This window comes from Didymella exigua (genome assembly GCF_010094145.1).
Source record: "Didymella exigua CBS 183.55 unplaced genomic scaffold M421scaffold_1, whole genome shotgun sequence".
Taxonomy (NCBI): Eukaryota; Fungi; Ascomycota; class Dothideomycetes; order Pleosporales; family Didymellaceae; genus Didymella; species Didymella exigua.
Window position 1 is genome coordinate 166,201 of NW_022984775.1, and position 23,826 is coordinate 190,026.

General features: G+C 55.9%; 11 protein-coding genes across 11 annotated transcripts in view; 5 read left to right on the top strand and 6 right to left on the bottom strand.

The window, feature by feature from the left end:
- Window positions 1-155, top strand: part of M421DRAFT_50613 (uncharacterized protein) — a gene marked incomplete at both ends in the record, with an annotated part of 4,668 nt that extends 4,513 nt beyond the window's left edge. Inside the window, one exon of the mRNA XM_033594846.1 lies at window positions 48-155. Coding sequence (XP_033454111.1) covers window positions 48-155 — 108 coding nt within the window. The remainder of the gene's footprint in view (window positions 1-47) is intronic.
- M421DRAFT_414917 (uncharacterized protein) lies at window positions 147-611 on the bottom strand. Its single transcript, XM_033590502.1, has 2 exons — window positions 547-611; window positions 147-494 (listed from the first exon to the last, which is right to left on the bottom strand). Exons 1-2 carry the CDS (start codon window positions 552-554, stop codon window positions 218-220), a joined length of 285 nt encoding a protein of 94 aa, XP_033454112.1. The 5' UTR covers window positions 555-611; the 3' UTR covers window positions 147-217.
- A 674-nt stretch (window positions 612-1,285) lies between these two features.
- Window positions 1,286-2,255, bottom strand: M421DRAFT_56 (uncharacterized protein; the record flags this gene model as incomplete). Its single annotated transcript, XM_033595351.1, has 3 exons — window positions 1,286-1,813; window positions 1,864-2,062; window positions 2,116-2,255. The coding sequence occupies 3 exons, from the start codon at window positions 2,253-2,255 to the stop codon at window positions 1,286-1,288; spliced, it is 867 nt and encodes a 288-aa protein (XP_033454113.1).
- A 720-nt stretch (window positions 2,256-2,975) lies between these two features.
- Window positions 2,976-6,940, top strand: M421DRAFT_87949 (uncharacterized protein; the record flags this gene model as incomplete). The annotated part of the gene is made up of 2 exons (XM_033597614.1): window positions 2,976-4,115; window positions 4,364-6,940. 2 exons carry the CDS (start codon window positions 2,976-2,978, stop codon window positions 6,938-6,940), a joined length of 3,717 nt encoding a protein of 1,238 aa, XP_033454114.1.
- A 168-nt stretch (window positions 6,941-7,108) lies between these two features.
- M421DRAFT_106958 (kinase-like protein) lies at window positions 7,109-9,825 on the top strand. The gene is made up of 5 exons (XM_033587140.1): window positions 7,109-7,376; window positions 7,428-7,993; window positions 8,047-8,568; window positions 8,614-8,718; window positions 8,768-9,825. Exons 1-5 carry the CDS (start codon window positions 7,277-7,279, stop codon window positions 9,800-9,802), a joined length of 2,328 nt encoding a protein of 775 aa, XP_033454115.1. The 5' UTR covers window positions 7,109-7,276; the 3' UTR covers window positions 9,803-9,825.
- Window positions 9,826-10,207: 382 nt separating this feature from the next.
- M421DRAFT_106970 (uncharacterized protein) lies at window positions 10,208-11,166 on the bottom strand. Its single transcript, XM_033587141.1, has 2 exons — window positions 10,624-11,166; window positions 10,208-10,574 (listed from the first exon to the last, which is right to left on the bottom strand). The coding sequence occupies exons 1-2, from the start codon at window positions 11,052-11,054 to the stop codon at window positions 10,394-10,396; spliced, it is 612 nt and encodes a 203-aa protein (XP_033454116.1). The 5' UTR covers window positions 11,055-11,166; the 3' UTR covers window positions 10,208-10,393.
- Window positions 11,167-12,345: 1,179 nt separating this feature from the next.
- On the top strand, window positions 12,346-15,916 carry M421DRAFT_414920 (uncharacterized protein). The gene is made up of 3 exons (XM_033590503.1): window positions 12,346-13,218; window positions 13,266-14,718; window positions 14,767-15,916. The coding sequence occupies exons 1-3, from the start codon at window positions 12,655-12,657 to the stop codon at window positions 15,789-15,791; spliced, it is 3,042 nt and encodes a 1,013-aa protein (XP_033454117.1). The 5' UTR covers window positions 12,346-12,654; the 3' UTR covers window positions 15,792-15,916.
- Window positions 15,917-17,489: 1,573 nt separating this feature from the next.
- On the bottom strand, window positions 17,490-18,068 carry M421DRAFT_96934 (mitochondrial hypoxia responsive domain-containing protein; the record flags this gene model as incomplete). Its single annotated transcript, XM_033598441.1, has 2 exons — window positions 17,490-17,937; window positions 18,016-18,068. The coding sequence occupies 2 exons, from the start codon at window positions 18,066-18,068 to the stop codon at window positions 17,490-17,492; spliced, it is 501 nt and encodes a 166-aa protein (XP_033454118.1).
- Window positions 18,069-18,436: 368 nt separating this feature from the next.
- On the top strand, window positions 18,437-19,497 carry M421DRAFT_50111 (DUF1746-domain-containing protein; the record flags this gene model as incomplete). Its single annotated transcript, XM_033594796.1, has 2 exons — window positions 18,437-18,669; window positions 18,723-19,497. 2 exons carry the CDS (start codon window positions 18,437-18,439, stop codon window positions 19,495-19,497), a joined length of 1,008 nt encoding a protein of 335 aa, XP_033454119.1.
- A 41-nt stretch (window positions 19,498-19,538) lies between these two features.
- M421DRAFT_107010 (uncharacterized protein) lies at window positions 19,539-19,892 on the bottom strand. Its single transcript, XM_033587142.1, has one exon. The coding sequence runs from the start codon at window positions 19,796-19,798 to the stop codon at window positions 19,580-19,582; it is 219 nt and encodes a 72-aa protein (XP_033454120.1). The 5' UTR covers window positions 19,799-19,892; the 3' UTR covers window positions 19,539-19,579.
- A 432-nt stretch (window positions 19,893-20,324) lies between these two features.
- Window positions 20,325-21,108, bottom strand: M421DRAFT_107019 (uncharacterized protein). The gene has a single exon (XM_033587143.1). It carries the CDS (start codon window positions 20,923-20,925, stop codon window positions 20,410-20,412), a length of 516 nt encoding a protein of 171 aa, XP_033454121.1. The 5' UTR covers window positions 20,926-21,108; the 3' UTR covers window positions 20,325-20,409.
- Window positions 21,109-23,826: the final 2,718 nt, after the last annotated feature.

Sequence of the window (23,826 nt, forward strand, 5' to 3'; positions counted from 1 at the left end):
GAGGCCACGAGCAGATAGTCAAGATGCTGCTTGACAAAGGCGCTGAGGTCAACGCGCAGGGTGGACGCTATGGCAACGCACTGCAGGCAGCTTCAAACAGAGGCCGTGAGCAGGTGGTCAAGATGCTTCTTAATGCAGGCGCGCATAAACTTTAGGAAGATAGTCCTGTGTTGAGATTCAGATAGCTTTGCTCAGGCGTCTAGCAAGCATTTCTGAGTCAGCGCAGCGAAGGGCACGCCAGGGAACGTGACTTGAAGCCGTCAGCATGCGCCATGACAGCCTGGGCACACTGCGGAGGTTCCGGCATGCACACGCCTGCGCTAGAGCAATCTCCAAAGACTTGGGAAGTGACCTTCCTTGAATGCGCTTCATCACCAGCCCTCCGATACCTAAAGAAAACTCCTCGAGTAGCGAGTAGACATGGGAGTATTTCTGAACGGTTGTGCGACTGCGTTGACGGGATGATCAACAGCATGACCAGCACTGCAGAGATCCTACCGGTAGTCAGAGCCAGTTGGCGTGGAGGAGTAATAATACTTTTACAACCCTCTCATTTCAAAAAAGGCTCAACGGACTTGTAAATGGAAGCCGCTGCAGGTCCAGACTGCCAATCTGTCTCGGGACATGGTGTGTCTCTTCGCCCAGGGACGCACCTTAGTCGACGGATTAGGATAGTCGACAAATAGAGAAAGTTAACAAATAGAGAAAGTTGACAAATAGAGAAAGTTGACAAATAGAGAAAGTCGACAAATGGAGAAAGTCGACAAATGGAGAAAGTTGACAAATAGAGAAAGTCGACAAATAGAGAAAGTTGTAACCACGTGGCTCAGATCACATGATATCCTATTATAGCAGGCACTGCCCGGTGGGCAAGTGCACTTACCTGAGAGCTGAGAGCTTGAACAACACAACATCACACAACACGACAACAGATAGCAATACACTCGTTGATCACAGTCTCCGACCGACACTGCTCACGCAGTTACAAAAGTCGACAAATAGAGAAAGTCGACAAATAGAGAAAGTCGACAAATAGAAACAGTCGACGCATGTGAAAGCAGTTCGTTTCATTTGTCGTCTCTTGCGGATGTGTAGAATCATCTCATCTTGTACAGGGCAATTCTGGCGTAAACTACAGCCATCCATTGCCGTCTTCTCCACCCGTGACCTGTCTCGCCAAAGCGCCCGCACCAACCCAATGCTTGGAGTCCCTGCTCCTTTTTGCCATTTCAAACCCGCTTGCTGCACATGCTACACCACTCGTTGCTCCCCAGTCTCTCCTGACTCATCTCAGGCCGGCCAGACGACGCCCCTGAACCTCAGACAGGGCGCGGCTGCCGCTCAAGAAGGCGACGACGCCGACGAGGCCCGCGGCAGGCAGGGTCTGGAAGAGGTTCCAGCTCGTGTAGTACAGGAAGAAGACGCCCTCCATGGCGACGATGGATCCGTAGAACAGGGCGTGCGAGACCGGGGCCGCGCCAAGAGCCTTGCTGGCGTGGCCGACGTTGGCACCGAGGGTCGCCCACAGACCGAGCAGCACGGGCAAGGCAGCCGCAACGGCAGCGGCGAAGACGAGCGTGATGACCTTGGGCGGCGACTTGGGGTCCTCGCGGAACACGTGGTGGATCTCGGCCTCGGGCGCGTAGCGGAGCGGCGCCTCGGGGACGGCGAGCGGTGCGCTGGCGTCGCGGGTCACGGTGAGATCGAAGACCTTCTGCCTGTAGGGCGTGGAAGAGCCGAATGCTCCGATGACGATCGAGGCGGAGATTGGCTTCGAGGCCGTGAGGAATTGGTGCGGTAGGGCCTTTTGTGTCTGCGGGTCGTCAGAAGCGGCAGAGGGGTGCCGTTGGACGCAAAGCTTACCAGAGAGACCTTGGCCTTGCCGCTGTCCTTGACGCTGAGCACAAACGACTCCTCGAGTCCGCTGGCCGGGTCCGTCAGGGTCAGAAAGGCCTGGTGCGGTCGCTTCGCCGTCCCGCCATCGACGGTGGTGAGGTCGATCTTGAGCACGTCGGTGGCGCCCAGCGAGACTGTCTTGGAGAGGGGCGATGTCGCGCTGAGCCTGGACCCCGTCAGTCTTCTTCCTCGACGAGGCGCACATGGGAAGAGGCTCACTTGTTCTTGGCAGCTCCGCCGACGCCCGCGCCTTTGCTGGCAATCGCAACGGTGGCATCTTCAATGCTCCACGCCGCAGCCGATGCGATTGACGCGCCCGAAAGCAACAGCGAGGACACAAGACCGAGAGAGAGCTTCATGGTTGACGTGTCGAGGAAGTGAAGACCAGAGGCGAGCCATGCCAGAGGACAGCTAAGCTGGGTCGCAAGCCGCGCACGGGGCAGCTGCGGGTGAGCGGTGATTGGTGTTCCAGCGCACTTGGCCAGGACAATGGAAAGGTATCAATTCAACCAGACGCAAACAAGGCATGCATGCGTGCGTATGGCGTAGGTGTAGTCTATTATTGTTCCATCATTGCATTGAATATAGTCGAACAAGTCCTGCATGGGTGTAGGCTGTTATTTCGTCATTACGTCGAAGATAGTCGAACAAGTCCTGCATGTGTGTAGGCTGCTATTCCGTCATTACGTCGAATATAGTCGAACAAGTCCTGCATGGGTGTAGTCTGTTATTTCGTCATAACGTCGAATATAATCAAACAAGTCCTGCATGAGTATAGTCTGTTATTCCGTCATTACGTCGAATATAATCAAACAAGTCCTGCATGGGGATAGTCTGTTATTCAACAATTGCCTCGAGTGCAATGCTATCAGTTCAACCAGACGATCAAGTCCTGCACGAGTATAGCCTATTATTATTCCATCAGTACGTCGAATAGAATCAAACAAGTCCTGCATGAGTATAGTCTATTATTATTCCACCATTACGTCGAATAGAATCAAACAGGTCGTGCATGGGTATACTACGTGGGTCCATCATTCTGTGCAGCCCCGTCCCCCCCTCCCCCCGTCAAACTCGCCATGAACTCGTGGTACCGAAACACCTCTCCCCTGCCCAGTCCCTTGCCGGCCTTGGCGGCCTTGCCAAACGCCCTGCGCCCGCTGAACCCCTCGACGGCCATGTCAATCTCCCTCTCCGTCAGACGACGCCCGCCCGCGTCCGGCGCCGTGTGCAGCAGCGCGTCCTTGAGCTCGGCGAGATCGATCTGGCCATCGTCGCCGTCGTCAAAGGCCTCGAACGCGGCGCTGAGCTCGTTCGGCCGCGAGAGCCCGCCGAGCAGATCCGACAGCGTGTTGAGGTATGTGGCGAGGTTGATGCTCTGCGCGCCGTCCAGGTACGTGGCGAGCGTCGCGGGCGTCGCGGCGAGACCGAGCTGCGACAGCATGTCGGCGACGTCGGCGGCGTTGACGTGGCCGTCGTCGTCGCGGTCCATGACGCTGAACGACTCGCGCATGCTGTGGAGAAGCGGCGGCGGCAGCCTCGAGAGGGCGTCGCTGGTGGTCTGGCGAATCATGGCGGGTCGGGCGGGCGCTCTTGTCTCGACGGGGGGGCGCTGGACCGGCCTCGGTTCGAATGGTCTCGTCTCGACGGGGAGGGCCTTTTCGACAACCTTCTCCATGGGCTTCACGGGCAAGAGTGCTTCGATGGCTCGTCCGACGGCCTTCTCCGCCGCCTTCTCCGCGGCCTTTGGGGGCGAGAGTGGGGCCTCGACGACCTTTGCGGGCGAGAGTGGGGCTTCGACGGGCTTCAGCGACCGCAGCTGCGAGGGCGAACTGGGCGCCTCTCCCGCCGTCTTCAGCCACGGCGGCGCGTTCTGCGAGGCGTTGCTGGTCGTGGTCGGGCGCAGCGGCGCCGGCGACAGGGCCTTTGGGGTGCTCGGCTTCAGTGGCGAGCTGGTCGGCGTCGACGGCCGCGCTGTCGACGGCGAGCCCTGGCGGACGGAGCCCGGGCGGCCAAAGGGTGACTGGCGCGACCCGCGCGCGCTGTTGAAGAAGAGTGGCGACGGCTTCGCGTCTGTGGGAGCCGACATGATGTTGTGTCGCTGGCCGTCGTCGATGGGCGTTGCACGGGCGGCGGGCTGCTCGATGCGGCGAGAGTGCAGCGTGTTGACGTTCGCGCCTTCCCCAGCAACCGGCGCGCCAGCCGTGTTGAGTGTCGACGTTGGCGCCGTCCCCAGCAACCGCCCGCCAAGCCCGCCAAGCCGCCCCATCCCTGTCCATCACTAGCCTCAGGGTCCACTCCACACCTCGCATCTCGATTCGCGATGCGCGATGCTCGATGCGCGACTCTCGGTTCTCGATTCTCCAGAGTCGCCGGACGCGCTGTGCAGCACGCAAGGACCGCCGGCTCGGCTGCGCTCCACGTTCCTCTCCGCTGACACGACGGCTCCCACGGCCCTCACTCGCAGCTCCGCGCCAGACCAACGCCGGAACGCTACCCCTGTGTGGGGCCTCTAGCGCGACCGAGGGCAGATCCACGCCATGCGCGCGACGGCGGCATCGTGGAGAAGATGGAAACACACATGGCTGACGTGATGGCTCCGAGACCCGGCGGCCTCCAGCGCCAGCCCTCGTTCTCGTCGTTCCCGTCGTTCCCCCCCGCGCGCTCGCCGTCGGTCTCGGTGCGCAACGACCCCAGGAAAGCGCGATCCCCGCAGCCGCAGATGGTCCCCGAGGCCGACGACGGCGACGGACAGGGCGCCGCCTCGTCGCGCACCTCGGCCCACTCGCACGCCGCCGCCGCCACCGCCGCCACCGCCGCCGCCGCCACCATGAGCCGACTGCGCTCGCAGTACCCCGCCGACGCCGTCGAGCGCCATGTCGAGTACATCCTGGTCGCCTCGTTCGACATTGACCGCGGATCCGTCATGGAGAACCAGTACCCGGCCGCCATCAGCGGCGATGAGACGACGCTGGCCGAGCTCATGCTGCCGGACCAGGTCCACTCGCGCGCCCAGGACTGGACCATTTTCTTCCTCCACAAGGACACCACCACCGAAGAGGAGGAGAAGGAGGCCCGGAGAGAGCGCAGGCGCAAGCGCCGGCGGCGAAAAGAGGGGCAAGACGACGGCGAGGCGGGCGCTGCGCCAGACGCCGACGTCGATGGTGAGGATGATGACGACGACGGCGACGATGGCGACGACGACGACGACGACGACACAGAGGCCACCGAGGAAGAGAGCGATCCCGATGGCCCGCCGCTCGTCTACGTCCTGAACCTCGTCAACACCAAGCAGGACAACACGGTCAAGCGCGGCGCTGTGGTGAAAGCCATGGCCATCTGCACTCGGCACTCGTTCCTGCACATCTACAAGCCCCTGCTCCTCTTAGCGCTCGAGGAGTACTTTCGTCACCCTGTCATCGAGACGCTGGCCTCGCTCTATAATGCCCTCAACGCCATGGACCTGTCGTTGCTGCCTAGGCTGTCGACCCTGGAGAGCTTCGTGCTGCATGCCACCGACGCCAAGGACATGTTTGTCGAAAAGTTCGAGCGCATCATCCGCCAGCAAAAGGCCGCCGACGCCGAGGGCGCCTCGCTATCGTCGACCGACTCACACCCCAAGCGGATTGCGTACATACCCCCACGCGACACGCACGAGTTCGAGTCCAAGATCAACTACAACGGCATCCCCGTGCCTGTCAAAGTCCCGTCTGCGCTCAGCCCGGAGACAGTGGGCGACTTCTCCCTCATCAAGCTCATCCAAACCTTCTCCACCCCCCACGCCACACAGCCGCAGCCGTTCGCCCTCCACCCACACCTCACAACAAGCGGCGCCTACACCCATCCCATCATCGTCCTCGTCAACGCGCTCCTCACCCAGAAGCGCATCATCTTCATCGGCCACAACCGGCCGTCCAGCGAAGTCGCCGAAGCAGTGCTCGCAGCATGTGCGCTGGCATCCGGCGGTGTCCTGCGCGGCTTTGTCCGCCACGCCTTCCCCTACACCGATCTGACCAAAGTCGACGACCTGCTCAAAGTCCCCGGCTTCATCGCCGGTGTCACCAACCCGACCTTCTCCTTCAAGCCAGAATGGTGGGACGTCCTCTGCGACCTGCCTACCGGCCGCATGAAGATCAGCAACCGCATCGAAGCCGCCTCGCCCACTGACGGATCGCTCTATTTCCAGCAACACGGCATCCCCGTCAGCGGCCCCGGCAGCGCCATGGCCTCGGAGAAACAAGGCGGCGTCGACACGACCGGCGACAACGCCTTCATGGAGAGCATGCTCCAGGCCATTGCCAACCGCCACGGCGAAAACGCCATTCGAGCCAAGTGGCGCTCCTGGGTCTTGAAGTTCACCCGCATCGCTGCCGCGTTCGAAGAGACGGTCTACGGTGCCTCGGCCCTATACATCGGCTCGCACGAGACCGACGCCGGCGCGTACGGGGTGTCTGGACACGGATACGTCTGGCCAGACGAGCACTCTCGGCTGCGCGAACTCGCCGCCAACGTCCACAGGATCGAAGGCTGGCGCAGCACACGGAGCTACTACAGCTGCGTCCAGGACCTCGCGCGGCACTGGAACAGACGCCCCGTCCGCGGCATCGACCTACACCACCAACACGACAAACTGCGCTGCTTGAAGCTCACCCACGACCAATCCGCCGCCATCTACCTCGCCCTCGCGCGCTGCGTCGAAGAAGCCGGATCGCCCGCCGCCAGCGCCTCCGGCTCCGACGCCGACCTGCCCAACGCTGTGCAGCACCTCACGCTGGCCAACGACCCGGACCGCCACCCGGGCGCGAAGCTGCAGTACGACACCATTCTGCAGCTGCTGTGTGTGATCCCGGAGACCAACACAGGGCTCTTTTATCTCAGCTTGGGCCTGTTTCATCCCAGGCAGGATGTGAGAATGGCCGTGGTGAAGCTGCTCGAGAGGATCATGGATCATCCCGCTGGACGGTACTTTTGGGGCAGCTTGGGCAGGTTTGCCAAGCTGGCGTTTTTCAGGGTTAAGAGGGAGGAGGGGGGACCGCCAAAGTGAAGACGGGCCATGCTTGCTTCCAGAGGAGCATCTACATGAGACACGAGAGCAATCGTGGACCTCAACCTGCCCGTTCCCATAGTAATTTACGTTCAAGTCTGCAGCCTTGCGTTCGTACGTGGTGGCTTCGTCGCATGTTTTCCTGATTGGCGTGCGCGTGCATCGAGCGCGCGCCGTGGCTCGGCTCAGCCGCGTCTCAGCCTGCTTCCTCAAGATTTCAACTCTTTCCAGTCGTCGCACTGCGCCTCCACACTCATCAGCTGCTTCGTACTTACACATGAAAATCTACTTCCACCATTGTGCTCCTTGGGGTGACCCACACTCGCCACCGGCACGATGTCGCTGGTCAAGGTCATCCGTGATGTCGACTGGTCGGCCAGCGGAAGGGGATCGCACGTCGACTTTGGCCCTGGAGAAGAGGTGCCGTTGAAAGAAGGTTCGACAATGCACCCGCAGAGGAACTTTTGAACAGACGCTGACCGAGCAGTGCGCTATCTTGGTAGAGGCGGCATGGCGACAGTGTACGAAACAAAGGTCCATGGCCACAGCCTGGCTTGGAAGAAGATAGGCCTCAGACGACGGCCCAGCGAGAAGGACAAGAAAGAGATTGACATTCTCAAGAAATTGAGCCATGCGCATATGATTCGGCTCATCGGAGCTTACACACACCAGACGGTCATTGGATTGCTGCTTTTTCCCGTTGCCGTGTGCGACCTTCAAACATTCTTCATTGACGCAGAAGCAGCATGCAACCAGCCTGCAGACGACGAGCGGACTGATCGCCTCACCCGGCTCGGATACCTTCCAGATGATCCCCTTGCGCCGCGGGAGCGCAAAGCTTGGCCAATCTACTCTCAAATTGGTTGTTTGATGTCCGCCATCGGGTACCTTCACGGCCAACGAATTCGTCACAAAGACCTCAAGCCTTCAAACATTCTATTGTTGCGAGACCGTCTGTACCTTAGCGACTTCGGGTGTGCTTCTGACTTCTCCTTGCTATCGCGGAGCGCCAGCGATAACGGCGGCGGGACACCTAGATATCTGTCACCAGAGGTACGCCATCTATATGAGCCTGCCAGAAACAAGCTGATGGAAATGTGGAGTAGACAGCGAAGTTTTGTGACAGTGGCCGTGCAGCAGATATATTCTCGCTCGGCTGCGTTCTCCTCGAAATCCTGGTGTTCCATCACGAAGGGACACTTCGCCGCATCCAAGACTTTGGTCTCACTACAGATCGATCATACCATGCAAATCTAAACCAATTGGACGTATGGCTGCCTTGGACAGCAAGTCCCAGTCCAAGGCGGCACCACCTTATCAGAGAGGTGCACACGATGCTGTCCAGGAATCCAGACGACCGACCGGACATTGATGCAATTCTTTCGCGCATCAGTCTGTGCGATGTCATGGTGCGCGACACCAAGAGATCCATATTTGGCGACTGTTGTCGCACATCCTACATGACTACGACGCATCACAGCAGGCAACTTCACGCTGCGCAGACAGCTCTTCGCCGCACAGAGGATCTTCTTCGGACAAGTCAGCTCCAGATTGCGCGAATGCAGATTACTTTGAGCGAAACCCGTGAGGATCTCAAGACTGCTTGCACCGCGCAGGTGTCTACCGAGGTAAGAATGTTGTTGCCGTAGCAAGCTACCATCTGACCAGCACAGCGACGGCTGAAGAAGGTTGAGAAGGATCGCGACGTGGCAGAATCTGCGTACTACGACCAAGCCCGGAAACATGCACGGAAAGCAGAGTGTTTGGATACAGCTGAGGTACGATCGATCCTCGTAGTGCTATATTATGGACACTAACAGGCTGCAGGGAAAATTGCGGACAGCAGAGAAACACCTGCGTGAAAGCCTTGCTTTGAATGCCGAATCCGCTGTCAAGATCGATAGATTGAGAACAGAGCGCAACACTCTGTGGAACGGCAAGCGCAAAAGCGAAAGCCAACAACGCAACGCTCCTGCGGATGGAAACACACATGTCGACCACCGTGAGCCGGCCTCTCCCTTCCAAGTCAGCCACCAGAAACCACAATTTTCAGAGCTGGCTACGGACGGTTCACAACGGATTCAAACACGGAGAAGAGACGTAGATCACTCGCGCAGACATAACATGCAAGAGACAGCACAAGCTACCACCAGCGTGCACAACTCGCATCCACATAGGGTGGCAGTGAGATATGAGCGGAGCGGAACAGAAGACCCGTTTGGCATGGAACAGCATCCACTGCCCGCTCGAACGACCTACCACAGCACGGGAGCAAGGCTGAGGTTTCCAGTCACAACCCCCGCTTCTTCTACATCAGATACGTCAGATACGTCAGATACGTCAGATATAACAAGCCCACGAATTGCTATGGCCATGAACAACCAGCGGACAAGAAGAGCAGCAAGTCTACCAGCCAACCAGACCGGATCCGCAGGACAAGCAAGAAGACCCAGAAAACCACGGAGCAAGACCGAAGCCCTCACCCCTCCCGCCCCAGCCCAGAGACCCAGCCGGAGCGCCCAAGACCCACCCAGCGCCTTACCACACACTCCCCCGGGCCTCAAACACGCAGACTTCGCGGGCCGCCACGCACCCAATCCCGACCAAGAAGACCCACATCTCCGCGTCTCAGATGGCGACACCTACGACCCCCGGCTCCAACACTCTGCTCCCCGCACCCAGGGCGCGCTGGCCAATACAAACGAATTCGGCACCCTCGGTCCCTTCTTCGCCGGGGTCCACGTACTGAGTCGAAGGGCCGCAGAAGAAGAAGAAGCGCATGCACCCGTTGACCAGAGTAAAAGCGCCTCGTCCGGTCTCGGCAGGTTGCGGAAGGCCTTGCAGAGAGTGACGGGGGACTGAGCGCGTTTCCCGATCGCGCGCGGGGATGCGGACCATACTGTAGTAGCTATGCTCGAGTAATCGCCTCTTTCAGATCGGTGGGAACCGTGCTGAGCCACGGTCCTGATCGGACACCGCCCGCACCAGACCTGTTGCATTGCCTGCAGTCAAAGAAAGCAAGGTCCTCTCGAAAACCAACGAAACGCTCTGGGATTCGGCTACAAGCCAGAATTCGGTACATAGACAACCCCCTAGAGATGCGAAGACGGGTAGCTCGCGGCTCGCGCGAAGATTGGCTTCGTCACGGACCTTGATGATAGGGGCATACTGGAAAAGGTAGTCTTGGGTGGGGCCTGAGGCGGATCATTAAGCTATTTACAAAGTATCGAGGGGTTGGGTATGTGGTATCTCATCTCATCGCGCGTATATAATCGTAGCGCTTCTCTCCGTTTCATCATGCATATCCATGCGCTTCCCATATCCATGCGTCCAATCTACCATAGAACATCTCATCAAAGCCAATCATGTCCAATGAAAATCGTAATCTTATACACCTCGTTGAAATCCTGAGCAGATTCTCCTCCCCTCGACCCTACAACTCCCAACAACACCCTAGACGTAGCTACGGCGGGTGTGGCTGTGGCGAGAGTGCGAGGTGCGAGGGCTGCGCGAGTGGTGGCCGTGACGGGAGCGGTGGACTTCGCGCTTAACGATGACGCGGTCACGGCTGTCGCGGTAGTGGTGGGCGACAAGGAGAGCCAGAAGGCAGGTGATGAAGAAGAAAATGCAGTTCCTGGCAGTCGTCAGCATGTCATTCTCAGCACTGCTGTAGGAAAACTTACATGATGCCAAAGGCAAAGGACGCCTTGAGCATGGCACACTGCTTGTCGATGTTCAAGCTGTAGCGGTTGGCGGAAACGTTGAAAAGCCCCAGATCAGCGCTGTACGAGCCGTTCGACGACCAGTTGGAGCAGTCTGCATTGGTGATGCCGCGCAGGCAGTAGACGCCGCCAATGAAGGCACCGACGAAGAGCAGGTCGACAAAGGCAACGAACTTGGCCGAGTGGCGTGCGCGCGAGTACAGGAACAACGTCCCCATCGCCCATGCTGCTCCGAGCACCGAGACTATGAAGAGCACGAGGATTGATCGCGGCGTGAGCAGGTTGCGGTCATCGTACCACGAGACGAACCAGGCGAGCATGCCCAGCGTCGGAATAAGCGTGACGATCTGGAAGATGCGCCAGAAGACGAACGAAAGCCCGGAGATTGACATGTCGGCGATATGTCGCTGTTTGCTGTGCTGGTCGAAGGCGAGTTGCGCAGAACAATGGCGTTGTTATGCTCTTTGTTTGTCGATCGCGGATAGTCGGTGTAGTCCTAAAGCAGCTGCGATGCTCCAAGAGGAAGTGCGACGCTTCAAGAGAAGGTGACTACGGCTGCGCGCAGGAAGATTGTGGGACGGACAGCGCAGGTTTTAACACTCAAGGCAGAGACTAGGATGCGGCTTGTTCAAAGCTTGCAGTCGCCAGTACAACGCAACAGTGCAGGAACGACTCGTGATGGGAAGCAGTATGACGTGTGGGCCGGGTACTGGCGTATATGGACAACGAATGGCGGGGAGGTTGGGTGTGGCAGGCTAAAACCCAACCTCCAACCTTTCACACCTGTTTTGCATCGTCAGAGTACGAACCATCGACATAGGCCAAGGAACTCGTACCTGGAGTTGTTGCGACATTGGGCGAAAATCGCGCCGTCCAATTTCAGTGCAGTCTCTGTGGCCATGGGTGCCTCTACCTTGACATGCTTGTAGTTGAAACTGCCTTGGTCAGATCGGTCCTTCCAGGAACCGTCGACTCACTCACAACATCAAACATGAACATGTTTTCATCGCGCGATACTGCCCACCGGCGTGCGCCGTCGCTTTAACGTGATGAAGCTGAGATGAAGAGCTCCGCGGAGGGAGTTCCCGTCTTTCAGCACCAACTAGTCGCCGTTGGCTCCCGCCTCAAAGAGAAAGTGCCTCACTGCCCTTGCGGAAGGAGACTGCGAACGGCAGCCTCTCAGACCTGTAAACACGTGCGGCGCAGGCACCGCCGGTTCTTCCGTCAATGAACCGGACAACTCATCTCACCCTGCAGGGTGATGGGATTGCTGACGCCCAGAATTACACGATGGAGCCATCCCTTATCACCGCTTGGACATTTCCGCCGTCCTCTGAGGCGGCTTGCTTCTCCAGATTCTTCGACCTGGCATCGCATTCTCAGTGTCGCACTGCATAGCTTTACCGAACAGCATGATCTCCATGTGGAGACAGATCTACCATTCGCCTGGTCAATAAAAAGGAAGCAATGGTAAGAATGCAGTAGGACGAGCATGGTTCCTTATCAGCAACACCGCTGACACGGTCCACCATAACCCGTTTTGGACGTTTTGATCTCCACAACCTGACGGCCGGGACGACCCAACAGGGGTCCTCGAGAACGGGAACACATGTGGACTCGAAAGTCACGACCGTGAAGTATAGGGCGCTCTGTCTTTCCCCGCCCCTTGTGTTTAGGTTTCTGCGTGTGCATGCGTTCTTTCTTCTTTCCCTTCTTCACCCTTCGATTTGAGCACGTCCGTTCCGCAGAACTTCATTGATTCGCTCGCTTGATATTTGCAGAGACAGTTGCATTACGAACAGCTAGCTTATCACTGAGCAAAACAGAGTCTTCAGCAGCTGTCAGAAAACTCACACCCATCGTAATCATTATTGCCTTGATGCCGCGACCAAGTCGATTTGGTCAAGAACAACAAACTCCCCTGAAAGACACGATCGACTTGTCGGTGGTTATCTTACCAAGCGTAACAGTAGTGGCCAGTCTCAAGTGAAAATGTCAGCACGAGGGGCGCGAAGCCGGAAAGTTCAGCAGAAAGACACCGAGAAGAAGGAAAAGAAGGTCGCGGTGCAGGGCAAAGCTCCAGAGGTCCATGATGCTTTCGCAGACTGGCGAGCTACACCGAGTAGCAATGGACCTCGCAACGCCGGCGCTGGACTGACCCGGTCCGTCAGCAACTTGAGTCGTGGGACTTCGCGCAGCAGTGGTACGAATGGCAGCGGCAACCGGTCACGTCTGAACACGACATACTCGAATGAAAGTTCGAGTCATGGAGGACCGTCAAAGAGCTCTACGAGCGGTGCAGCATCAGTCTCGGACCATTCAGCTAGGGGTCAAGATAAGGCGAAATTCCAGGCAAATGGAAAGAAGACGACAGCTCCCCGAGGGCGAGGTGGAGGCGTCCCCATCAAGACCACAGTTACGCCAACACCTGAGCCGACACTGTTTCAAAGCGAGTCACCTGCTCCACGCCTTGCGAGCCACAGGAGAACGTGGCTTGACTTCATGATATGGGAAGGGGGCAAAGAAGAAATGCGACCATACGGTGGCTTTGCATTCGTACGTTAAGATAGCAGTTGTCTTGGTACTGGTCTGACACTTTGCAGGATGAAGATATGCACAGCGGCAGCGTCTTGATTTACTTCAAGGAAGAGCAGCTGGATGAAGCTCATCCGGTACCCTCGATACGTGCCGAGCTTGAAGTCATCCAGAGCTCAGGATCAAGTTGGCTGAGCAATGCGCTTTTGATGGGATGTCTCGATGAGGACGAAGATGACTGGGCTTCAACTGCTGCAGACGAGTTGATGGCTCCGTCACGACAATACGCGCACGACAGAAGGATGCTCGGTCCAATATCGCTCGGAGGCATGTCACCGCCACCTTTGGACATAGATCGCGTCTCTTCACGAGCGCCTTCCAGAAGCGCTTCCCTCGCTCCGCAGACGTATTCAAACGATCGAGCGCGCTCGCCATTGTCTGGGCATCTCCGACAGAACAGCCAGCAAAATCCCACTCATGAGATTTGGTTTACTGCGCCTTCAGAGCTCCGTACGGTGCAGGCTCAGCGGCTGCACCATGTCGCCATCCGGAACTTCCTCGCCATTCTACACGGCAAGCCGATAGTGGGAGCAGATGTATTTGACATGCTCAGCACACTGCAAATGCAAATACAAGTCATGTATGACCTCGACACTGACACGCGGTCAACGACGCCAGCGGAACGCAGCGTGCAAATGATTACAAACTATCTGGGACAGTATGGCATCGACAACGTGTGCAAAGACACAAGACATGCATTGGCTCTCCTCGCGTGGGCTGAGCAAGACTCTGTGAGATGGCGAAAAGGTTATTTGGAATGCTTTACACATCTTGCGGGCGCAATGACACCACGTATGGAGGAAACGTCTGGATTCAAGCGGCTCTCGATTACTACAAGGCGCAATCTCGGCATCGCTGCGAAGACCTTACAGCTCCGGGTCATGGAAGCCGAAGAGAGGCTGGGCACTTTCGATTTTGCCGACTTGTGGAAAGACAGCCCAAAGCTTACGAATGGTCCTGTTCACCAAAGCTACCAAGGTTTCCGGCAGTTCCTTATCGACCATTACGGAAGGATATACGGAACTTGGCCACCACCTTCAGAAGGCCTATGGCTGAATCGCAAGGCTGTTCTCGCAATGCAAGACGACTTTGGGTCTCTGTACGACTACCTTGTAGATCGCGACGTATACTGGAATCCTCGAGAAGAGCGCGCAAGCAGGAAGTGGGAGATGCAGCACCGCCTGACCGATGATTTCGAGGCAGACCTGCCAGAGCTTGGGATCACAGATATGCTGGTGATGTACGATGCAAAAGCTGGCTATGCACATATACCACATCCGTATCCATTGTTACCGAGAGAAGTCTCGAAGCTCCCAAAACCCAAGGAGAAGAAGAGCTTCTTCTCGTCGTTGAAGAAAGACAAGACGAAAGACGCCACAAAGGACGCTAAGGCGCATCTGCAACTCTCGATCGTCTTCAGTGACGCGACGAATATTGAGAAGCTGGATGTCAACTTCAACGGTGAGTTGTTCGAATTTTTACAGAGATTTCCTCCTGACAGTAGCCCAGGATCAACATTGATCGATAAGTTCGAGCAATTCGAATTGACCACTGATCTTAAAAACATTTCGCCGCGCGAAGCCCGTCTTGGCCGATGGGTTCTTCTCTACGGTATTTTGCAGGTCCTCTCCACCCTTTCTGTTGACGTTCAAGGCCTGAAGCACACGGAAGGTGTTCGCTACTTCCTTTGCACCGATCTCAAGCGCTGCCCCGAGTGGGTAACGAGTGGGCAAAGCGACTCCCTTGAAGCCACACAGCAACGCTCTTGGTGCTGGCAGCGCGCTTGGGACCCGACACCAATCCGCAATGCGCCCGTCGAGCTCGAAGCAGCGGCCATGCCTGACCGATCGTCCGCACCACGGGATAGAGCACGCTCAAACACGCAGACTCGCAACGTAGAGTATACGTCCAATTCTACGCCCCCGCCTCAACGCCCACTTCCTGCTGCACCACTCGACTTCAAAGGCGCAACATTGATGCAGAATGACATTGCCCGAATCAGCGAGAAGATCGACTCGCTGTCCATGTCGCACAATGCATCACGTATGCTGCGTCAAGAGTACGAGCGACGCCGCGAAAACGAGAAAGTCATGGCCGGCGAATTCAAATCGCCCCGCATCAACGATGTGGGCGTCGATTATCGCCACCTGCGTACAGAGGAGTCCCACAGGCTTGCTGAAAGCGAGTATGCAAGCCGGCCTCTGCCACCCATCGGAGGAAATATGGAGAGAGACAATCACAGGGAGATTTACGCCAACCGACCACTTGCGCCACCTAGAGGTCTGTCCAGGGGTCCGATGTCATCAAGCATGGACTTGGGCGGATATCCTTTCAGTGCTGCGGAGATGGATTTCCCCAGTCCACCCGGGTATAGTGTTGGTACGAGGGAGAGGAGTGGGTCGAGACCGCCGCGGTACGGGAACGAAGTCATGGCTGGCCAGGGGAGGGAGAGGAGCGCGAGTAGACTGCCTGGATATGAGGAACCGGGAGTGAGGAGGGAGAGAGTCGTATATGGGAGGAGTGGGTGGCAGTGATTCCTTCTTTGCTGCATGTAAATGTCTTGTCTCGCAAAAGTTTGTGTTTTGAGGGAAGCAGAAGAAAAGGTATGTGGCTATGTCAGCAGAACATCGCTTGTATGCTTGTATGTCCAATAGTTGGGAATTTTTGAATGTTTTATAATCACGTTTGCCTTCTTCTGCATGTGTGTAGGAAAGCCGACGGCGCGTTTAATAACACAATGCGCATGATGCCAGAAAGCACAATCCTCAGCCAGCTCACTTCAAGCTCTGTCTCCGCTACCTTTAAGGGAAGCTTTGGGAACTGGAGAAGAAATGCCGACTTTCACAAAGCTGCAAAGGAAGCCGCTACTCGTGCCATGTGGGGCGACAAAGAAATTGACGACAGGCAAAAAGGTACGAAGATCGTAGGGTGAATAGGCAGAGAAGCTGAGGCGTTCTGTTTGGCCTCGCCATCCATGGACCCATGCACGTATGCTTTCCCGATGAGTGTCCAAGAAGGGGTCTCGTCGTCATTCTCGGCATTGAATATACCTAGTAGGGAGTATTCTGGTTTCTCCTCGCGAAAGGCCTGACGATCTTGCGCCACGAGAGCCGCTCTTCGACACTAAGGGCTCGCAGAGGGGTCTGCTCCAGAGCGGTTGATCTCGTGAATAAGCTGAGCGAGTTCCGCTCTTTCACCACCAAGTATAGCCCGGTTGTTCAGTATCCATCTTTGTATACCCCATTTGTCATGATGCATGGCTTAAGCGGGAGCACTTCCGTCTTGAAGAAGTACGCCCACGCAGGGGTTGTTTAAGTGTCGATCAATACGTATCTAAGCCAAAGCTCTGTCGAATTTCAAGGCAGGGCCATACTGGTTTGTACATGCAGTAATTGTCTCGACTTCGGTGTTGGAACAGCTCGCAAAGGTCGGAGTGAGGAGCGTGGCGACCTGCTTAAGTTGTCCGAAGCTTGCCATTCGTAGGTGTCGCTGAGTATGATTGGCCTTGTACTAAAATGTGTAGAATTGGTACATCCACTTCTGTCGACTGCGGATCTGAAAGTTTTTCGAAATCCGCTCTTGAAATAACGAAGACGTAGAAGCAAGCGCTGCACGAGAGATGCTAGCTGCTGAGCTTTGGTGGAATATGCGGACAACCTTTGCCCTCTGCTCGTGCCTTCTGAACTGAGGTCCGGCTCATGCAACTGGCAGTATTCGCGTGCGTCTGTTTTCAGCAACCAGAAAGTGCCTGAGAAACCCCCCAGCTAGTGTGATCCTGGGGTCAAGTTTTGAAAGTAGTCTTTGAAAGTGAGGCAAGCACATGTCCGTACGAACAAGGTTAGGGGTCCAGACACGGTCGCGAACCTCCAGTTTCAAAAGCTTGACTTTTAAGGAGGCTCAGTGTAGGCTATGCTCGTCCAATTGACGCTCAGATCAACTGGTTTCGGGCTGCGTACTGTTCTAGCCGCAACATCCACAGACGCTTCGTGCCATTGAGGTGGAGTCGACTGTGGTGGTGGGACTGTCTACTTTAAAGTGTGACTAATGTGATAACTGTCCCTACCATAGCCTCAGCTCAATCTCAAATGGTACCCTTACAAGGTCAGAATATGTACAAACATGCGTGAACCCAGCAAAACGCCAGCGACCTTAGCTAGTTTGCATCCACGCAAAAGCTTTTTCTTCGAGACGCTCCTCCCTCGGATTCAACGAACTCCTTTCGTGTGCCCCTCTTACTTTCCGACCACCTGATCCTTCAACTCTTGTGTCTTGTCCGCGACTTGCTGTGTGACGCCCTTGATCTCCTCTTGTACACCTCTCGCCCTCTTCGCCATCCTGTCCTTCCATTCCTTGTCTTCCTCATCACGCATCTCCAATTCTCTCAGCCATCTCTCTCGCTTATCCATCCTCTCCTTCTCAGCTACCTGCTTCTCGTAGTCCTTCCTCTTCACGCGATCCTTTTGCCAGTATAGGTTACCTGCGACGAGGACTGCAATTGTGAAGCCTTGAGCGTATAGACGACGGCGGAAATACAAGTTGGTCATCTTATGGTCGCCCTTGCGCATCGATCGTGTCGCGCCTACAATGGCCCATACTGTGAGACCGCAGCCGAAGGGAATGAGGGGTTCTTCGCGGAAACGGCGCCACATCTTGTCAAGGGTGTTTTCATTATAGAAGTCGCTGAGTGGTATTAGTCGTGAGGGTTATGTGGATGGCGCATATGTGGATTCCATAATGCTGTACAAAGGAGCACCTTACACATTTTCATCGAAAGAAGAGGGGAGCGGCGCGCTGTTGCGTGGGCCCGCCATGGTGAAGAGTGTATGCGGAGGTGTCGCGTGTGGCCAATGGCAGAGTTCGGTTGGTTTGGCAGGGCTTATGGGGACTTTCTGGTATCAGACCTCGAATTGAAGCTATACAGAACCTTGGTTTCGCGTGGTGAAGCTATCAACAAGCTGTTGCGGCGATCTAGACGAGCTTGAACTGCGTAGCTCATCGATTATCTCACCACTTCCATCATCGGCCCGTTTTAGCTCCGATCGTAGCTTCCATTGTTTCGCCGAGGCGCTGACATGGAACAGACAGCAGCCTGCAGGTCGAACAACAACCGTAACGCTGCCGCATCACAGCGTCGCCTCCATGAGTGATACATCGACACTCCATACCTTCCTGCGGCGCCATGAACGATGAGGCCGAGTCGTCTCGAGCTACATTGCGCCGCGATGACAGTTCTCCTGACCGTATCGACGACATAGAGCATATCTCCCCAAGAGAAATTGCACGTGAGCATGCAAAAGCTGTGAAGGAACGGCGGCTAGATGCCAAAAGGAAGCGCATCCGGATGCTGGGCGACCTTCTGCGCGAGCTGGACCTGGTGGTGTATATGGAGCTACTAGCCCTCTACCACCTCGAGTACGCCTTACCTTCACACTCTCACATGGCTCCGGAGGCTAATGAGGGCACAGTTGCTCATTCTTCTGGTTTGCAGTGCGTGCGTTGGCTCATGGTAGCCTGCTCACGCCAGTCTCAGACCCAACCATGCAACGCCCACCTGACGAGGCTCGACCGTTTCTACCCGTAGTGGCAGGATTGTTTGTTATGAACTTTCTGCTTCATATGCTATATCTAGCGCCAGCAGCTGGCGAAGACACCAGAGGCTATCTGCACGGTGGCTTGATGATAGACTTCATCGGGCAGCAGGGGCCAACTAGTAAATGGAAGCTAGGAGGATTGGACCTGTGTATTCTGGCCCTGCAGCTGGTCATGGTGTCGGCGCATGTCAAGCGCCGAGATCTGAAGAAGCAGTTGTCGCAGATCACTGCAGGGGAGACGCCATCAGGCAGCGCCGAAGACACAGCCACGTCAGAGCCTACGGGTGAGAACACCACACCATCACCAACAACAACTTTGAGTGCGGCCCGAGGTCAGGATGCCGACGACGAAGAGCGTGGAATTTTGCGCCGGACTGACACTATGTCAGACATAGGAGCCGAACCCGAGGAGGAGGATTCGCTACTGCAATCTACCGCTGAGACAGGTCACGTCGATGCGCTGGACTTGCTAACCTCGGGGCAGTGCGTCATATTTTCTGCCGACGTCATCAATACAATATGGCACGAGAACGAGAATTATCGGGCGTTCCGCCAGACGCGCACAGAAAACAGCCTTAGCGGTGACATGCCAGAGACACTGCGTCGTCTGAACACGCTACGCGCCCGCTTTGGTGTCGGTGGGGGTTGAAAAACAGCAGCTCGATATCTGATCTTTATTTTGATCACCATCATCTCCGTCCCATTCAAACATGACAAACATGGCAAACATGTTATCGCACCTTGAACTCTTCAGGGTCCAAGGCCTCCTGCCTGTGAAACCGCGGTAGCCGGCTCGTAAATAAACCTCGGCGAGTGTAGCCGTGTCTGGCCAAAGACCTCCACATAGGATGAGCCACCAAAACTAGCCACGTGCGATCGCGTGGGGCAAGCAGGGCTTCCATGACCAACAGGAAAGCTTGATCCCAGGGAAGGAACATTGATCGCACCATCTGCGCATACGCATGAAACTATCTCGACAAATTGGGTTGGTACATCAGCAAGTCATACCGATGATGACGATGCTGACGGGCTGGCACGCACCGCCCGCACCGATGTCGTCAACCGTATCACTTCACTTCACAACACAACAACCCACACCTTTGTCGCAAGAACAGGTTCCTGAACGGTGAGCTGCCGGATGCAGAATTCTTGCATCTGCCACTCAAACCTAGCTGCACCCCAGGATCGTGAACCTGGTCCCACTCACGCAAAGTGTATCGCTGGACCTGCGTGCCGACCGACAAGGCGACACCGAGAGACGGCTCGCAAGCCACCTGGTCGCAGGACGGCCACGGTCCGCTCGCTACCGCTGTTGCTCCTAGTGGCTGCACACAATTGCCGTGAGAGTGCGTGCTTCTCCACCGTTTGTTGTGGTGGATCAGTAGATTAGACGTGGGATATCACTCCGCGCGGTTGCAGGCCTGGTTCTCTCCGTAAGGAGTGGAGTCCAGGCATTGATGGCCACGGATCGCGGTTCAGCTGTTTGCCGACAGCGTCCTTACTCCCCTTCGTAGCCCTTGGGGTAAACAGTCTTTGATAGCTCATATCGGGAGTAACATCGTTAGCAGGGCAACCCCTTCATGCGCCCATGTACTGTGTTCTTGTTTCGCGAGGCGCGCATATACGATGCAAGGACGTAGCCACAGCTGCGTGGTCGCCCGCGCTCGGAAGGAATGAGGCGCATGCAATGGGATATTTCGGGGCACCGTGATCTCGTAAAAGCATTGTGAGGCGGTAAGCCTGCATGTCGACGAGCGTGATATACCCGCCTTCGTGCCTGACTGTCTGATGAAGGTGCATGTGTCACTGCTTGCCGGGTAGCATTTGCTGTCCCGGTGAAGGTGTGCCGATGTGGAGAATCCCATATCCAAGGCACATGAACATGCATGATTCCATGTATCGACGGGCTGCAGCGCACATGATGGGACGTCGTTTTGGCGCAGTGAGAGTGGTCGCGTAATGTCGTTGTACACACACCAGTGACGATCTGTAGGCGGCTGAAAAGCTGTGAATAGTGTGAAGGAACGGAGAACAGCGCAATATCGCAGTTTGCCTTGTTCATTTCTCGACGTCGCATATTGGCAGTCGTGACACGTTCCAAGGAGCCAAGTAGATGCAAGGGTTGCAAGTCCTCTGAAGGTGATGTATCCACGCCAGCATCTTTGTAGCTCTAAGTGGTCCAGGACTCAGTAGGATCTGGAAACGCCAGCCTGAGTGATAATTGAGGGCCTATAGAGGCCAGCATGTGTGAGATCACACGAAGCATTCGGCTTGTCCTCTACAGGTGGCTCATGCTCACGATCGTGCGTCGAGGAGGATTCGGGAACGACCAGCATCTGTGACGCCTTCTGCTCCGCAAGCAGAACAGCTATACCACATCGCTGTCAATAGCAAGATCGCTTTGCTTTGCATTTCTTTCGCCTCACCTTGCTGTGCGACTCACATGACGTTGTTCCACCTGCGGCCTCCGTGCATCCCACTTTCTCAGTTAGGCAATCAGCGAATGCTATTTCCGCTGACTTGCATAAGTCATGTCATTTGTCGTCCGCAATCTGTAGGGGAGCTAAACCAGTGTGGTGGGTGTGAGACGTGGATCCGCTTCTGTGGGATCCAGATTCTCATTGCTGCAGTGGCCAACTATCGTGCGCCGTCGCGTGCAGAACAATGAATGCAGGTAGACGTACATCAGTGGATATTATCCTCAGCGATCGACAAATTCGAGAAATTAAGGCGACAGAGAGGTTTGTTTGTTGCACAAGCTCCCTCACCATTGGGCTCAAAGCAAGAGATCTGGTGTTCAGGCCGGTGACGAAGGCTCATATATCTCGCAAATGCTTGTCCCGCATGACGGCTTGCGCAAGACGGTTGGCTGATATCACGCAAGGCCGCGGCCCATCATCACATGCATAAGCGCTGACCGGGACACCCTTGCTGCCCCACGCTCAATCAGACAACCAGATCCATCTTGATCCTCGAGTCCTTGTTCGTATCGCGTTGCACAAGGACTCGAGTTCTGCCCTATAACATGTGAGAGTCACATTCTGATAGTCTACTCAGGTCCTACTTCGGACGGCAGGGTAGGGCGGCGCATGTGCTGATTTGAAGGTGTGGCGCCGCTGCTGTACAACGCCCTGTGTCAAGTGCCGGTCGCTGGGCTATCGAGCGTACCACTTGGAGCCAAATGACATGTGTGGGAGGGCTGTGTGTGGACGTCGAAACGACAACGAATCATTTCATGCACACGGAGAAAGGCGCGGGTGCATGACGTTGCATTAGCGAGATCCAACACCTCTGATTGCAGACATCAGATCTCGCCTGATGGTGGCTTTGCACCGAGAACACGAACATGCGGTGAGGTGAACATACACGTGTTGAGGTGGAACGGACATGGAGATTGCAATGCCCGTATGAACGCTCGACGTTATGATTTCCAGACACTATGTAAGGGGACCAGCCCGTTGACCGCCATTGGCACCTCGCATGTGTAGCGGTCCGTGAAGGCGTTGCAGGCGCCGGATGTTTGTTGATTTGCACAACAAAATTCCGCGCAGTGCGTAACTTCCGAAGCGTCGAACACCTAGCCTGACCTCGTGCTTCAGGGATTCTGATTCAACGTCAGCAGGACTTCGAGGTTCTGACGTGCAAACACATTCCGAGAGCGAGGCTATCGGTGAAGGGCCTGCTCCACCTCGGGAGATTATTTGCTGGATGCGAACTCCGGTCCCCTCGTTCTGCACGTACAAGTATGCTGCGACCAGCGAAGATGCTTTGACACTCCCGAATCAGTGGCTGACTGCTTCGAGATCCGGTGTCTTCGTCACGAAGTTCTTCGACGTGGGACTTAATCGCCCCACTTCTAAAAATTGCTCACCATGGTGGGGTGCAGCTTTCTCGCCAGCCCTACTCGTGGATAACAATGACTGGCACTAATAGTGACTTGCACGAATAGATAACGTAGTTCACAAGCGAGCGGTCCAACCCAAGCGAGCGGTCCATCCCAACCATGATAGCCTAATAACTACTTTGCATTACAATGCCATCCCAACGCAACGTGCAATTAACCTATACTGAAGGGACCTTACAGCTTGCTATCTAAGCTACAATTAAAGATCGCGACGAGAGCGAAAGACGCGCTATTGCAGCCTTCAGCGTACCTCAAACTACTGTCCGCTGACGACGCCAAGGAGCCCTCTCTCGACGCGATCGCGAGCCCAATTTAAAGAAGCTGAGCAAACTGGAGGAGGAGGCCCTTGTACAACGTATACTTGAGCTTGACACAAGAGGAATACCTGCTACAAAGGCTATGGTGCGAGATATGGCCAATGATCTGCTTGCTGAGCGCGGTGGAGAGCCTGTTGGCAAGCACTGGGTAGACAACTTCAAGACGCGTACGCCTGAGATCAAGCTTCGAAGGAGCCGTCCATATGATCGCCAGCGAGCCCTTAACGAAGATGCACGCGTTATAACGCCCTGGTTTGAGCTAGTTGCCAACACAAAGGCCAAGTACAGCATCACAGACAAAGACATGTACAACTTTGACGAGACAGGCTTCATGATGGGGGTTATCCATAGCCAGATGGTCTTTACAGGCTCTGAGAAGCGTAGCACAAAGAGCCTGCAGCCAGGGAACCGTGGTTGGGTCACCAATATACAAGGAGTTAACGCCAAAGGATGGGCTATCCCACCCTTCCTTATCTTCCCTGGCAAGGTCCTTATTACCTCATGGTTTCACAATCTACCTCGGGATTAGGTAATTAAGGTTAGTCCTAATGGCTGGACGTCGAATGAGCTTGGTATTGCCTGGCTGAAGCACTTTAATACCCATACAAAAGACCGGAAGGTGGGTGCACACAGGCTGCTGATTGTGGACGGCCATGAGAGCCACAGCTCACATGAATTCCACAAACACTGTGAGGAAGAGAAGATTATTGTTCTCTGTATGCCTGCTCACTCGTCGCACCTGCTGCAGCCACTTGAT

Coding starts and splice junctions, on each gene's coding strand:
- M421DRAFT_106958 (XM_033587140.1), top strand. CDS start 7,277: ATGTCGCTGGTCAAGGTCATCCGTGATGTCGACTGGTCGGCCAGCGGA. Junction 8,569..8,613: donor CCGCGCAGGTGTCTACCGAG/GTAAGAATGTTG, acceptor TGACCAGCACAG/CGACGGCTGAAGAAGGTTGA. Junction 8,719..8,767: donor AGTGTTTGGATACAGCTGAG/GTACGATCGATC, acceptor AACAGGCTGCAG/GGAAAATTGCGGACAGCAGA.
- M421DRAFT_106970 (XM_033587141.1), bottom strand. CDS start 11,054: ATGTCAATCTCCGGGCTTTCGTTCGTCTTCTGGCGCATCTTCCAGATC. Junction 10,575..10,623: donor TCCTTTGCCTTTGGCATCAT/GTAAGTTTTCCT, acceptor GACGACTGCCAG/GAACTGCATTTTCTTCTTCA.
- M421DRAFT_414920 (XM_033590503.1), top strand. CDS start 12,655: ATGTCAGCACGAGGGGCGCGAAGCCGGAAAGTTCAGCAGAAAGACACC. Junction 13,219..13,265: donor CATACGGTGGCTTTGCATTC/GTACGTTAAGAT, acceptor GACACTTTGCAG/GATGAAGATATGCACAGCGG. Junction 14,719..14,766: donor GCTGGATGTCAACTTCAACG/GTGAGTTGTTCG, acceptor ACAGTAGCCCAG/GATCAACATTGATCGATAAG.
- M421DRAFT_107010 (XM_033587142.1), bottom strand. CDS start 19,798: ATGGTGCGATCAATGTTCCTTCCCTGGGATCAAGCTTTCCTGTTGGTC.
- M421DRAFT_107019 (XM_033587143.1), bottom strand. CDS start 20,925: ATGCGACGTCGAGAAATGAACAAGGCAAACTGCGATATTGCGCTGTTC.